The 13,756-nt window shown below is 42.2% G+C and overlaps 1 protein-coding gene across 3 annotated transcripts in view; it reads left to right on the forward strand.

The window, feature by feature from the left end:
• KLHL23 (kelch like family member 23) overlaps positions 1-13,756 on the forward strand; it is a 55,122-nt gene that overhangs the window by 13,920 nt on the left and 27,446 nt on the right. Inside the window, exon 4 of one of the 3 annotated variants that reach the window (XM_015110330.3) lies at positions 1,275-3,510. The exons of 1 other annotated variant lie outside the window; for it this stretch is intronic. In XM_015110330.3, coding sequence (XP_014965816.1) covers positions 1,275-1,585 — 311 coding nt within the window. In that variant the 3' untranslated portion in view covers positions 1,586-3,510. 3 annotated transcript variants of the gene reach the window in all.

Raw genomic sequence — 13,756 nt, forward strand, 5'->3', positions numbered from 1 at the left:
AAAAAGAAAAGAAAAGAAACATTCCAGATAATGAGAAGTGCTATGGAGAGAGTTAAAACAGGATGATGTAGAGACGCCTGACTGGCCACTTCAGGCTGGGTGGTCAGGGAAGGCCCTTTGAAGAGGTGAGAGTAAGATAAGACCGGAATGACAGGAAGGATGCAGCTGTGCGGAGACCTGGGGAGAGGAGAGACTTCAAGGCAGAAGGAACAGCTCAGCCATAGTGCGCTAAATCTTTCCTTGCTTTAATTTGAATGCACTGACAAATCCTCCTCTTCCTTTGGGGCGAGGGGTATTTAAGTGTAATTTTATGACTGTTATTCCCAGAGAGTGAACTGACAGGCTAGGAGTGGTGATAAAAGCGGGGGTGTGGAAGAAACAGGGCAGACACCAGGATGAGGCAAATGAGGTGTTTCAGGCACAAAATGTAAGGCCATGTGGTGCATATGACTCACAGAGTTCTGCCTGCCTGCATTTTGCACCCTAAGCACCTCGCTAGCCTTACTCTTGTCACAGCCCTGGGAAGAAGGAAGAAGTAGAGTTGTGAGATATCCTGGTGCTTTGAAGATCCAGCAGGTTTGGGTGTAGAGGGGGAGATAAAATGGAAAACACTAAAACAGCCTAGGAGGACCCCCCCATATACAGACTTCCAGCCCCAGGACGCAGATCCCACACAGCAGCCCTCCGCCTGGGGGCGCCCTTCACAGCTTCTAAGGATGATAGACTGTCATGCCTCACAAGTCTGGGTGTGTTTCTTTAGCTTCTTGAGTTCGTAACTGGACTGGCAGTGTGAGAAGCATACAAGGCCACCCTGTGTGGCACCTGTGGCAGCAGGCGTGCCAGATTGCCTGCCACTGGTTAAAGAGACAGCTGCCAAGACCTGAAGGGACACCACCGCTTATCGAGTGTGTCTTTCTATAAGGATTCTACTGCTACCATCTTTTACAGATAAGTGTCAAGTAAAAGGTGTCTGTGTTGGGAAATTCCCAGAAAGGTGATCTGTCAGGTGAGTTTCTCCCTGGCCTCCTACGGAGCCAGCTTAAGGACAAGCTGAAGTATAATGGCAGCATGGCAGGAACAGACGATCTGAATTAGGTGACGGGGAATGATTTTCAGCCTCAGTGTTGCAGTATTGCGTGCCAGAATCAAAATGCCACCACTCCCCTATTTTTTGTGTGCTGAATTGTAAAGGATTGTTACATTACCACACTGTGGAATCTCTTTTGTTTGTTATCCTTTAAAAAATTGCTCTTTTCTTTTTCTCTTTTTAAAAGAATATGGATTGTGCTCAGTTCCGTTTGAAAATAAGCTCTATCTAGTCGGTGGACAAACTACAATCACAGAATGCTATGACCCTGAACAAAATGAATGGAGAGAGATAGCTCCCATGATGGAAAGGAGGATGGAGTGCGGTGCCGTCATCATGAATGGATGTATTTATGTCACTGGAGGATACTCCTACTCAAAGGGAACGTATCTTCAGAGCATTGAGAAATATGATCCAGATCTTAATAAGTGGGAAATAGTGGGTAATCTTCCCAGTGCCATGCGGTCTCATGGGTGTGTTTGTGTGTATAATGTCTGATTGAATCTGCAGAAATCACCAAGCAATCACTGTTTTGGAGTATAGTTTAAAAAAATGCAGGGTTTGAAGTTCCTTACCTGATAATTGTGTCTGGCACATGATAGGGGATCAGTAAATTGTAATTCCTAACCCCACTCTACTTCCAAATGTGGTGATTCACGGTCAAGAAAAATCTTATGTATATACACAGTTAAATCAGTGGGATTAATACCTATAATCTCTGCTTTTCAAAGGTAATATGGAATATTTGACATCTGGTAAAAGGTGAACTACCTTTGTAGTGAATCTTTTCCTCTTGGTAGCATCAACACTGGGGATAGATCAGAACCATTCTGTGGAGTGAAATGTTTCTCAAGAGCCTATAATATAGTAGATAGCATATATTAAGATGTCTGGCTGGGCATGGTGGCTCATGCCTGTAATCCCAGCACTTTGGGAGGCTGAGGCAGGAGGATCACTTGAGCCTAGGAGTTGGAGACCAGCCTGGCAAGACCCTGTCTCCAAAAAAAAAAAAAAAAAAATTCCATTTAGCTAGCAGGAATTTGAAATTTAAAGAGGGAATCTTCTCTACCTCTACAAAGTCAACACTTTTTTCACCTTTAGAATTATTTAGAATGTGGATTTACTTTGTCTAGTTTTTTCCTTTATAGTGTAGATAATTTATTGTTATTATTCTCTATTTACTGACTACCAGAGATATACAAAATACTGTGCAAAAGATTGTTACTGTTCAAAGAGTTTACAAACTAAATTTAAAAGAATGGCAAGTCTGAAAAATCGATGAGAAGATAGTCAAATATTTGTTTATGCTAAGGACTGTTTTTAATTTTCAGCTTTGATGTGAATTGCTAGTTTAGGTGTCTTTAGTTCAAGCATGTTAGGAATTCCTCTTTATTCTTAAATGTAGATACATGTCTGCATATATGATTGAATTTTAGAGCCAGAAAGCATGTAGAGCAGTTGTGATTAGTAGAAAATACATTGACAAGAAGATATTTGCATTTATTTCCCAATGCTGCCACTAACTAGATTTTGTGACTTAAGTCATTTAACCTCTCCTTGAGTTACCTGAACCATGCACACTGGCACTGCAAATCACAGATATGCCTAGATACGGATCCCCTCACCCCTTGCTACATCCAGAGGTGGCCTGAGTGACTAGAGCCTCTGGGCCAGAACCACCTTTGTCCATTTTCCTCAGTGTGCCTACAGCATTGCTTTCCATGTGTGCCATAACCGGAATAGTTGGGATGTGTTGCTTAATTCTTTTAAACCATTAGTTATCTGTGAGACCATCTATTCCACATTCTTCATTTTTTAAAAAGAGACAATGATTATTTTTAACTTTACTGAAGTTTAAAACTACCTAGCACTTCTGATTTTTTAAAAAAAATTTAGAAGGAAATTTTTAATGCATTTATTTCAGATGGCATTTTAAATAGATACAAGCCTTTGGAAACACAATATGGTACTATATAGCAAGGGCTGTAAAAATGACCATATCCTTTGCCCCATAAATTCTACTTCTATACTTTTAACCTTAAAATTAATTCAGAAAAAAGATAAATGCATGAAGATGTTTATGTCTGCATTATTTATAATAACAAAAATTGGGGGGAAAAAATCTCCATGTCAAAGAAGAAAGTGCGATAATAAAAATAGTGAAGTATTATCCTGCCATTAAAATAATTATGTGGAAGACTGTAGAAACGTGGACATGCTTGATATGGTAAGTGAAATGAGCACAATACAAAATAGGATGCATACTATGATTGTGACTTTGTAAAATCTTTATGCATGTGGAAGGTAATATGCAAAACAAATTGATTGTGTTAGTGTAGCCGGATATGGAATGACTTTATTTATTTAAATCTTTTCTTTAATATTACTTTGTATTTTCAATAAAAATAAATCACCGTACATAGTAAGACTGCTTGAATTTGGGCTGATTGGGTTGAAGGATAGTCTGAATTAATGAAAACAAGTGAATTAGACTAGTTCAATCTGTAATTGAATTGTAGACTATTTTATTGCTCTGAAGAACATTTAGCAATTAATACTAGAACTATTATGCTGCCCAGTAGTGCTTTAGAGATCCACTTTATGGCATAGATGAGAACAATTGCAGTCACCTTTCCCTCCTTTGCCAGTTTATCTAGGTCCTATCAGCTCCTGAGTCAAGTCCGGCCTTCTCTGGAAAGTCTTTCCTTTTTCAGCCACAGTAAGACTCCCATTGTCCCATTTAAGAATTGGTCATTTATATGTGGATTGTGCATCTCTTGGCTAAGTTAGAGACTATGGACCGCATCTTATTCTTGGCCTTCTTAAGATCTAGTATTTCATGTGTATGTCCAGCATACAAGGATGATGGTATGGATTATTTTTACAGAAAAGCATGCTGGAGGTACTTGAAGAATCTTGAAAATAGTTTGTGATCTGAGGTATTTAATTTTCAGCTCCTATTTTCTGTTTGTTTTTTTAATTTTTTTTTTTTTTTTTTTTAGTAGAGACAGGGTTTCACCATGTTGGCGAGGCGGGTCTTGAACTCTTGACCTCAGGTGATCCACCCGTCTTGGCGTCCCAAAGTGCTAGGATTACAGGCATGAGCCACTGCACCTGGCCTTTTTTTGAATTTTTAAAATGCTGTACTTTGTGTCAAAGGCTCCTGTTTTCTGTTTAAAAACAAAACAAAACAAAACATTTTTGCTATGAATTTGTGCACAGCAGAAAGAATTAAAAAGGTATACAACTTTCTGTCAATTTTTTCAAATTTGAGGTCACTGCAGTATGATGAAAAATATTTTACTAAGGCCAAGCACTTTAGTAATCCTAGCCTGTAATCCCAGTACTTTGGGAGGCCAGGGTGGGAGAATTGCTTGAGGCCAGGAGTTCGACACCAGTCTGGGAAACATAGGGAGACGCTATCTCTACAAAAAATAAAAAAATTAGCCCAGCATGGTGCATGCCTGTAGTTCCAGCTACTTAGGAGGCTGAGTGGGGAGGATCCCTTGAGCTCAGGAGTTTCAGGTTACAGTGAGCCATGATCGCACTGTACTCCATCCTGAGCAACAGAGTGAGACCTTGTCTCTACAAAAAAATACATATGTATGTGTGTGTGTGTGTGTGTGTGTATGCACACATATATATGTACGTATTTTTGTCTTTCACTAAAATCAAGTGCAAGCCATTGCTTTGGGAGGTCAAACATTATTTTACAAAATAGTGAAAATCATGGAGATTATTTTAAGCATGGATTAAGATGAGTTTATCCAAATTTTAGAAGTTGTTATTACTCATAGGTTTTATTTTCAGTGTTTCAGCTGGAACTGAAAGAGGATTAGCATCTAGGGTACTTGCTCAGAGGCACATTGCCCTATGTTTTCACATTTATATAAATAAATATCTGTAAGCCCTAACCCTCAATGTGATTGTATTTGGAGATACAGCCTTTGTGGAAGTAATTAAGGTTAAATGAGGTACTGAGGAGAGGGCCTTGATTTAACAGGATGAGTGTCATTATAAGAAAAGACACCTTGCTGTCTAAAAGCCAGAAGCAAGCCCTTCCCAGAACCCAACCATATTGGCACCCTGATCTCAAACTTCCAGCCTCCAGAACTGTGAGAAGAAAAAAAAATTGCTTGTTTGCCACCCATTATAGTAGCCCAAACTGACTAATACAGACTGCAGAGGAGATTGCCGTTTATATGATCAGTTTAGGTGCTGGATCAGCCAGTAGTAAACAGTCAGCCCTCCATCCTCCCTCCCTTCACATATGCAAAGCAACAAAAAACACTTTTTTGATTAGTCTGAAAATGTCTGAAACTATAAATATGGCTTACAGTTCTTAGGTCACAGTAGACACAGCTTGGGGCTTCTGTCTGCCTTAGAGCAGTTCTTCCAAAGGCTGTGACTGTGCTGATGCCCTAACTCTTTTTTGATGGGACACTTACACTTGGACTATGCTATGGTTTGGATGTTTGACCTCTCCAAGTCTCATGCTGAAATTTGCTCCCCAGTGTTGGAGGTGAGACCTAATGAGAGGTGATTGGGTCATGGGGGCAGATCCCTCATGGATAGATTAACCCCCTCCCTTGTGGTGAGTTCTCTGTTCCAATGAGAGCTGGTTGTTAAAAAGAGCCTGGCCCCTCCCTTCCTTTCTCTTCCTTTTCTTGCCATGTGATCTCTGCACACACAGGCTCCCCTTTGCTTTCCCACTGTGAGTGGAAGCAGGTGTGAGGCCCTCATCAGATGCAGATGCCCAATCTTGGACTTTGCAGCCATCAGAATCATGAGCTATATAAACCCTTTTTTTCTTTTTCTTTTCCTTTTTTTTTTTTTTTTGAGATGGAATCTTACTCTGTCACCAGGCTGGAGTGCAGTGGTACAATCTCGGCTCACTGCAACCTCCACCTCCCTGATTCAAGCGATTCTTCTGCCTCGGCCTCTGGAGTAGCTGGGACTACAGGTGCGCACCACCACACCCAGCTAATTTTTGTATTTTTAGTAGAAATGGGGTTTCACCATGTTGGCCAGGTTGGTCTCGATCTCTTGACCTCATGATCCACCAGCTTCAGCCTCCCAACGTGCTGGCATGAACCACCGCACCCGTCCTAAATAAACCTTTTTTTTCTTAATAAATTACTGATCTCTGGTATTCTTTTATAACAATACAAAATGGAATAAGACAGAAAATTGGTGCTGAGGAGTGGAGTATTGCTTTAACAATACCTAAACATGTGGAAGCAGCTTTGGAACTGGGTAATGGACTGAGGTTGGAAGAGTTTGGAGGGCTCAGAATGTAACCAGATTTAGGTTCAGCTGCTGCCGCTCAAACACCAGACATTAGAGTCTAGGATTGGTGGGAGGAAAAGCAGATTTAATTGGAGAGCCAGCAAACTTAAGAACATAGTGAACTAGCATTTGAAAGTGCCATTTTTATTTTTTTCTTCAACTTTTAAGTTCCCGGGTGCACGTGCAGGATGTGCAGATTTGTTACATAGGTAAACATGTGCCATGGTAGTTTGCTGCACAGATCATTCCATCACCTAGGTATTAAGCCCAGTGCCCATTAGCTGTTCTTCCTGATGCTCTCCCTCCCCCCAACCCCCATCTCCACAGGCCCTAGTGTGTTGTCCCCCGCATGTGTCCATGTGTTCTTATCATTCAGCTCCCACTTACAATTGAGAACATGTGGTATTTGCTTGTTGTTTGTTCCTGCATTAGTTTGCTGAGGATAGTGGCTTCCAGGTTCATCCATGTCCCTGCAAAGGACATGATATCATTTTTTATGGCTGCATAGTATTGCAGGGCGTATATGTACCACATTTTCTTTATCCAGTCTATCATTGATGGGCATTTAGGTTCATTCCATGTCTTTGCTATTGTGGATAGTGCTGCAATGAAAGTACCATCTTACGTTTTAAAATTTACCATAGGGTTTTATTTTATTTTATTTTTTTTTTTTTGAGACGGAGTCTCGCTCTGTCGCCAGGGCTGGAGCGCAGTGGCCGGATCTCAGCTCACTGCAAGCTCTGCCTCCCGGGTTCCCGCCATTCTCCTGCCTCAGCCTCCTGTGTAGCTGGGACTACAGGCGCCCGCCACCTCACCCGGCTAGTTTTTTGTATTTTTTTAGTAGAGACGGGGTTTCACCGTGTTCGCCAGGATGGTCTCGATCTCCTGACCTCGTGATCCGCCCGTCTCGGCCTCCCAAAGTGCTGGGATTACAGGCTTGAGCCACCGCGCCCGGCCCTACCATAGGGTTTTAAAGGGAAACTTGGAGACGTGGAGGTGCAGGGTTCAGGGTCTGTGTGTCTTGTTCCAGTGGTTATCTTGGGTAATGCCTGGCCAGAGGTCTGGTTGGCAAAATCTTGACTTCGGCCTGATGGTGGTGGACTAATCGTTGGTTACTCCCTCCAAGTGGGAGAATTCCTTAATGAGAGCTCCGTCCTTGATTTGTTTCAAGGTTAGCCTCTGGGAGTTCTTGAGCAAGAGCCTAATTAGGTAAGCAGGCATTGCTGAAAGGGAGTGTCTAGAGAAGGAAGGAAGAAGAAGAAAGTGGGTGATTTTTAACACCAAGGCCCCTGGTTACAAGAAGACAAAAAGATGAGGAATTTAGAGATTGGAAATTCTAAGAGGTTGGAACTTCTTACAGATTGATTAATTGGTTATAACCAAAATGCTGATAGAAATGTAGACAGTATGTCAAATGGGGACTTCTAAAAAAATTTTAAAAACTAAAAAAGAAATATAGACAGTAAAGGCCATGTTGACAAGGTCTCAGGTAGAAATGAGGAATTTACTGGGAAGTGAAGCAGAGATCACCCATGTTACAGCACAGCAAAGAACTTGGCTGCATTGTGTCCATGCCCTAGGGCTTTGTGGAAGACCAAACATAAGAGTAATGACCTAGCATAATTGACAGGAGAAATTTCTAAGCAGCAAAGCAATCGAGAAGTGTCATGATTACTTTTAACAGCATATGTTGAATTGCAGCAGCAAAGGAATGACTTAAAGGCAGAATTTATCATTAAAAGCAAAGTGTAAAATATTGGAAAATTCTCAGCCTGGTCATGTAATAGAGAAGGAAAGAGCATTTTCAGAAGAGAAATCCAAGAATATGATCAAGCTGGAGCCACAGGTTGCTAAAGAGTTTAGGGTGACAAAAAGGGATCTAGGTATTAATAGTCAAGACAATGGGGAAAAGGCCACAAAGGCGTTTAACAAATTGAAATTTCTGCTGTGCAGCCACCCCTCCCATCACAGGCCTAGCGGTATTAGGAGGACAGATTGGTTTTGGGGGACAGGACCAGGGCACCACTGCTCCTCACTGCCTCAGGATGCTGTTCCCAGGCTGTAGCAACTGTGGCTCAAATGACCCCAGGAGCCGCAGATAAGATTGGTGCTGCTGCTCTAGAGGGCACAAAGTGGAAGCCTTGGTGGTATCCACGTGGTATTAATTCTGCAGGCCCACAGAATGCAAAAGCTGCAGAGATGTGGCTTCCACCTAGATTTCAGAGGGTTTATTGAAAAGCCTGGGTGCCCAAGCAAGAGCCTGCTGCAGAGTCAGACCCCTCACAGCCAGCCTCTGCTAGAGTAATGCCTAGTGGATTTGCAGAAGGGGCACTGCCCTCCAGCCCCTAGAATGATAGAGCCACCAGCAGTGTGTACCTTCAACCTGGAAATCCTCTGGCATTTGACTCCACCTTATGAGAGCAGCCACGCACCCAGAATAGCCACAGGGAAGGGTCTGCTTGAGGCCTCAGGACCCACCAGTGTGCCCAGGTTGCATGACATGGAGTCATAGGAGATTATTTTGGAGCTTTAAGATGTAATGCCTGGCCGGGCGCGGTGGCTCAAGCCTGTAATCCCAGCACTTTGGGAGCCCGAGGCGGGTGGATCACGAGGGCAGGAGATCGAGACTATCCTGGCTAACACGGTGAAACCCCGTCTCTACTAAAAATACAAAAAAACTAGCCGGGCGTGGTGGCGGGCGCCTGTAGTCTCAGCTACTCGGGAGGCTGAGGGGGGAGAATGGCATGAACCCGGGAGGCGGAGCTTGCAGTGAGCCGAGATCACGCCACTGCACTCCAGCCTGGGAGACACAGCGAGACTCCGTCTCAAAAAAAAAAAAAAAAAAAAAGATGTAATGCCTGCCCTGCTGGGTTTTGGACATGCATGGGACCTAGTACCCCTTTCTTTTCACTGATTACTCCCATTTGGCATGGGAATGTCTGACATGGGAATGCCTGTATAACCATTGTATCTTGGAATTAAATAACTTGTTTTTTATTTTACATGCTGATAGCTGAAAGGAACTGGTCTTGAATCTCAGATGAGATTTTAGACTTTGGACTTTTGAGTTGGTGCTGGAACAACTTAAGACATTTGGTACCATTGAGATAGATGATTGTACTTTACATGTGAGAAGGACATCAGTTTTGGGGGCCAGGGGTGGAATGCTATGGTTTGGAAATTCTTCCCCTCCAAACCTCATGTTGATATTTGATACCCCGGATTGGAGGTGGGGCCTAATGGGAGGTGTTTGAGTCATGGGGGCAGATCCAGAGCTGTGGTTGGCCAAGTTCCCTGCTATTGGGACTAAGGTGGTGTGAATGAAGAGAACAGATACAGATGCCCAGTGACTAGGGATGGGGGATGATGTTAACATCTTGGTTCCAGGCCTTCCTGACACAGTTCCATTCCTGTCTTTTCCACAATTTGGTGATGTGACCCAATACATCCATTTTTGTTTTGAATCAAGTTTCTATCTCTTGCAACCAAAAATGTGCTAAGTCAAGGAAGGGCTTTGTCCATTGTTAAAATGTACATTTTTTTGGAAAGTGTATTGTGTTTTCTATCACTTCTGTAAGAAATTATCACAAACTTAGTAACTTAAAGTAATACAAATTTATTTTATAATTCTGCAGGATAGAAGTGTGGTACAGGTTTCACCGTATCAGTGTTATGAGCCTTAATTCTCCTTTCCATGTAACCTGATACATAGATGCCAAAGATCAAGATGTAGACATCTTTAGGGGGCCATTATTCTGCATACCACATATAGTAATATATTGTCTTATCCCGACTTTCGCAATTCCATTTGATTTGAGAGGAGATTCTGACAGAAAGAAAAAGAAAAAAAAAACAAGGATGGGTGTCAGGAACTCCTGAGGAGTAGAAGATGGAAAGTAGGTTTAGAAAAAAAGGAAGTTGGTGACAGGGTCATTGACTATTAGACCATTCTGCCAAGGGCTGGAAGCAAAATACAATGCAAGACAAGTGACTAATTGTGTCAAATATGTAGATTATCAAGAGCCCCAGGTCTTTTTGCATATTAGGAGGCCATGTAACTTGAATCTTAATTACTCTAAGCCAGTCATGGATAGTCCATCCTCCTTGCCAGTGTTTGGTGGAGGAATGTATGTGAAGCAGTTCTAACCTCTAAGATATTAGAAGATGGATTCTAGGGGGGTGTCCTCTAGCAAAAAAAAAAAAAAAAAAAGAGGTTTTTGCTTCTAGGAGAGAGAGAGAAAGACTCAAGGTGATAAAGAGTTCATCTTTCTTGAGGCTAATATAAAAAGTTGTTTTCATATAATTTCTTTGCCAATTATTATTATTTTGAGATGAAGTCTTACTGTGTTGCCCAGTCTGGAATGCAGTGGTGCAATCTTAGCTCACTGCAACCTCCGCCTCCTGGGTTCAAGCAATTCTCGTGCCTCAGCCTCCCAAGTAGCTGGGATTACAGGCACCCCACCACCCCCAGCTAATTTTTGTATTTTTGTATTTTTAGTAGAGATGGGATTTCACCATGTTGGCCAGGCTGGTCTCAAACTCCTGACCTCAAGTGATCTGCCCGCCTTGGCCTCCCAAAGTGCTGAAATTATAGGCATGAGCCACTGTGACTGGCCCAATTATTATTAAATTATTAATAATAATAATAATTTTATTAATAATAATAAAAATTATTATATAAGACAACCAGAGTATTTCATAATATCAAGTATTTCATAAGGTGTTTTAGCTATAGCAATTATTGTTTAACAGCTAAGAAATAGAGCAGTGTAAGAAAATAATATTTATAAAGTTATAAAATATCAATACTGATATTAAAACTTCATTAGGCCAGGTGTGATGGTCACACCTATAATCCCAGCACTTTGGGAGGCCCAGGCTAGAGGATTACTTGAGGCCAGGAATTTAAGACCAGCCTGTGCAACTCTGTCTCTACAAAAAAATACAAAAAATTACTTGGGCGTGGTGGCACATGCCTGTAGTCCTAGCTACTCGAGAGGTTGAGGTGGGAGGATCACTTGAGCCCAGGAGTTTGGGGCTACAGTGAGCTATGATCATGCCACCACACTCCAGCCTGGGTGACAGAGACCCTCTCTCTCTCTCAAAAAAAAAAGCTTCATTAACTATCACAGTAGTAAAGAACACAACCAATGCTTCACATTTGAAAGACTTAATATGAAATTAATTCTATTGTCGAGAAATTAAATGAGAGGAATTTTCATTTTTATTGAAGGTAATAAAGCATCACCTAACATTATATACTAGTCCTTTTTCGTCTTATTTTTTTTTATTTTTATTTTTTTGAGACGGCGTTTCGCTCTTGTTGTCAGGCTGGAGTGCAGTGGCGCGATCTCGGCTCACCCCAAGCTCTGCCTCCTGGGTTCAAGCGATTCTTCCGCCTCAGCCCCCCAAGTAGCTGAGACTACAGGCATGCGCCACCACGCCCGGCTAATTTTGTATTTTTAGTAGAGATGAGGTTTCTCCATGTTGGTCAGGCTGGTGTCGAACTCCTGACCTCAGGTGATCCTCCCGCCTTGGCCTCCCAAAGTGCTGAGAATACAGGTGTGAGCCACAGCGCCCAGCCAAGGTATATACCAGTTCTTTTACAAAAGAAGACATATATGTGGCGAAAAAGCATATGAGAAAAAGGTCAGTATCACTGATCATTAGAGAAATGCAAATCAAAACCACAATGAGATACCATCTCACACCAGTTAGAATAGCTATTACTAAAAAATGAAAAAACAACAGATGCTGGTGAGGTTGTGGAGAAAGGTCAGTGATACAGACCACCCCCCAACCTTTGTTCCCTGGCATTTAAAAGTCAGGCTGGGCATGTATGATCTGAACACTTTCAGGAGAGACTTGTGAAATACATCTTTCATTTCAAAGTTCACAGACAAACTCTGTTTCTAGTCTTTCCTGGACAGATAAATACATAAAAGTGGTACTTATGGTTTCCCGAAGGTGTGTTTCCGCAGCCCTTCGCTAACCCTTTATAGCTTTTCCCTCCTCACACCTTGACCATCAAGGAAATGAGTCATACCTTCTTCCCTGTCTAGAGAATACAGGCCCTCCTTGTGCACGGGCAGATATTTGAGATAAGAGCTTTACTAGTTGTATGATTTTTTGAAAACGTTGCTGTTAAATATGATACGAATACAGAAATCCACATGAGACAAACGTACAGCTTAAGGAGTTATTGAAGGGTAATGCCTTGCAACTGGCATCCATGTCAGGAGAGAATACCTGCCAACTACCCCAGACACCCTCCACATGTACCTCCCAAACCCTTATTGATAACCTCTGTCTTCACTATGGGGATTATTTTCTTTCTCTTGGATATTATCCACCTGTATTATGAACATCCTGTGGCTGCTGTAAAAAATTAAACTAGATGGCAACGGAAATGTCTTCTCTCAAAGTTCTGGAGCCCAGAGGTCTGAAATCAAGGTGCCAGCAGGGCTGCACCCCTGGGAGACCTAGGGAAGAATCCATTCTTTTCCAGCATCCTGTGGCTGCTGGCATTCCTTGACTTGTGGCCACATCATGCCAGTCTCTGCTCCCTGGTCACATTGACTCCTCCTCTTCCATCTGTGTCAAATCTCCCTCTGCCTAACTCTTATAAGGACACTTGTCATTGGATTTAGGGCCACCAGGATAATCTAGGATGATTTTCTTTTCTTTTCTTTTTTTTTTTTTTTTGAGGTGGAGTCTTGCTCTGTTGCCAGGCTGGAGTGCAGTGGCAAGATCTCAGCTCACTGCAACTTCGCCTCCTGGGTTCAAGTGATTCTCGTGCCTCAGCCTCCAGAGTAGCTGGGATTACAGGCATGTGCCATCACATCCAGGTAATTTTTGTATTGTTTTAGTACAGATGGGGTTTCACCATGTTGACCAGGATGGTCTCAATCTCCTGACCTCATGATCCGCCCGCCTTGGCCTCCCAAAGTGCTGGGATTACAGGCATGAGCCACCGTGCCTGGCCGGGTAGGTTTTTAAAAAATCATTATGTAATCATTTTTAAATAATTAAACTTTTTTTTCCCCCCAGTCCACTGCAGTTACTCTTATTCATGCATGATTTATTCCATCTTGAGCCAGTGGAATCATCTGCAGATTGTTTCCAACTACTTCAGTTAAAACTGTAATAGTTTTTGTTAGCTTCTTTGCTACCTTGTGTAACAAGATGCTCCTGGCCCATTTTGTACAATTCCTCCCTGAAACCTGGAATGAACCATTTGTTTAAGCAGCACTAGTTTCTTTTAGTCTCACTAAAGTCTATAGTCTGGATGCTAGGGATGCTTATTGCTGCTGGATTGTTCATTGTCGCTAGGCCTAAAATTAAAATACATAATAACACAGGTTGGGTGTGGTGGCTCAC

Source organism: Macaca mulatta, chromosome 12 (assembly GCF_049350105.2).
Source record: "Macaca mulatta isolate MMU2019108-1 chromosome 12, T2T-MMU8v2.0, whole genome shotgun sequence".
NCBI classification, from domain to species: domain Eukaryota; kingdom Metazoa; phylum Chordata; class Mammalia; order Primates; family Cercopithecidae; genus Macaca; species Macaca mulatta.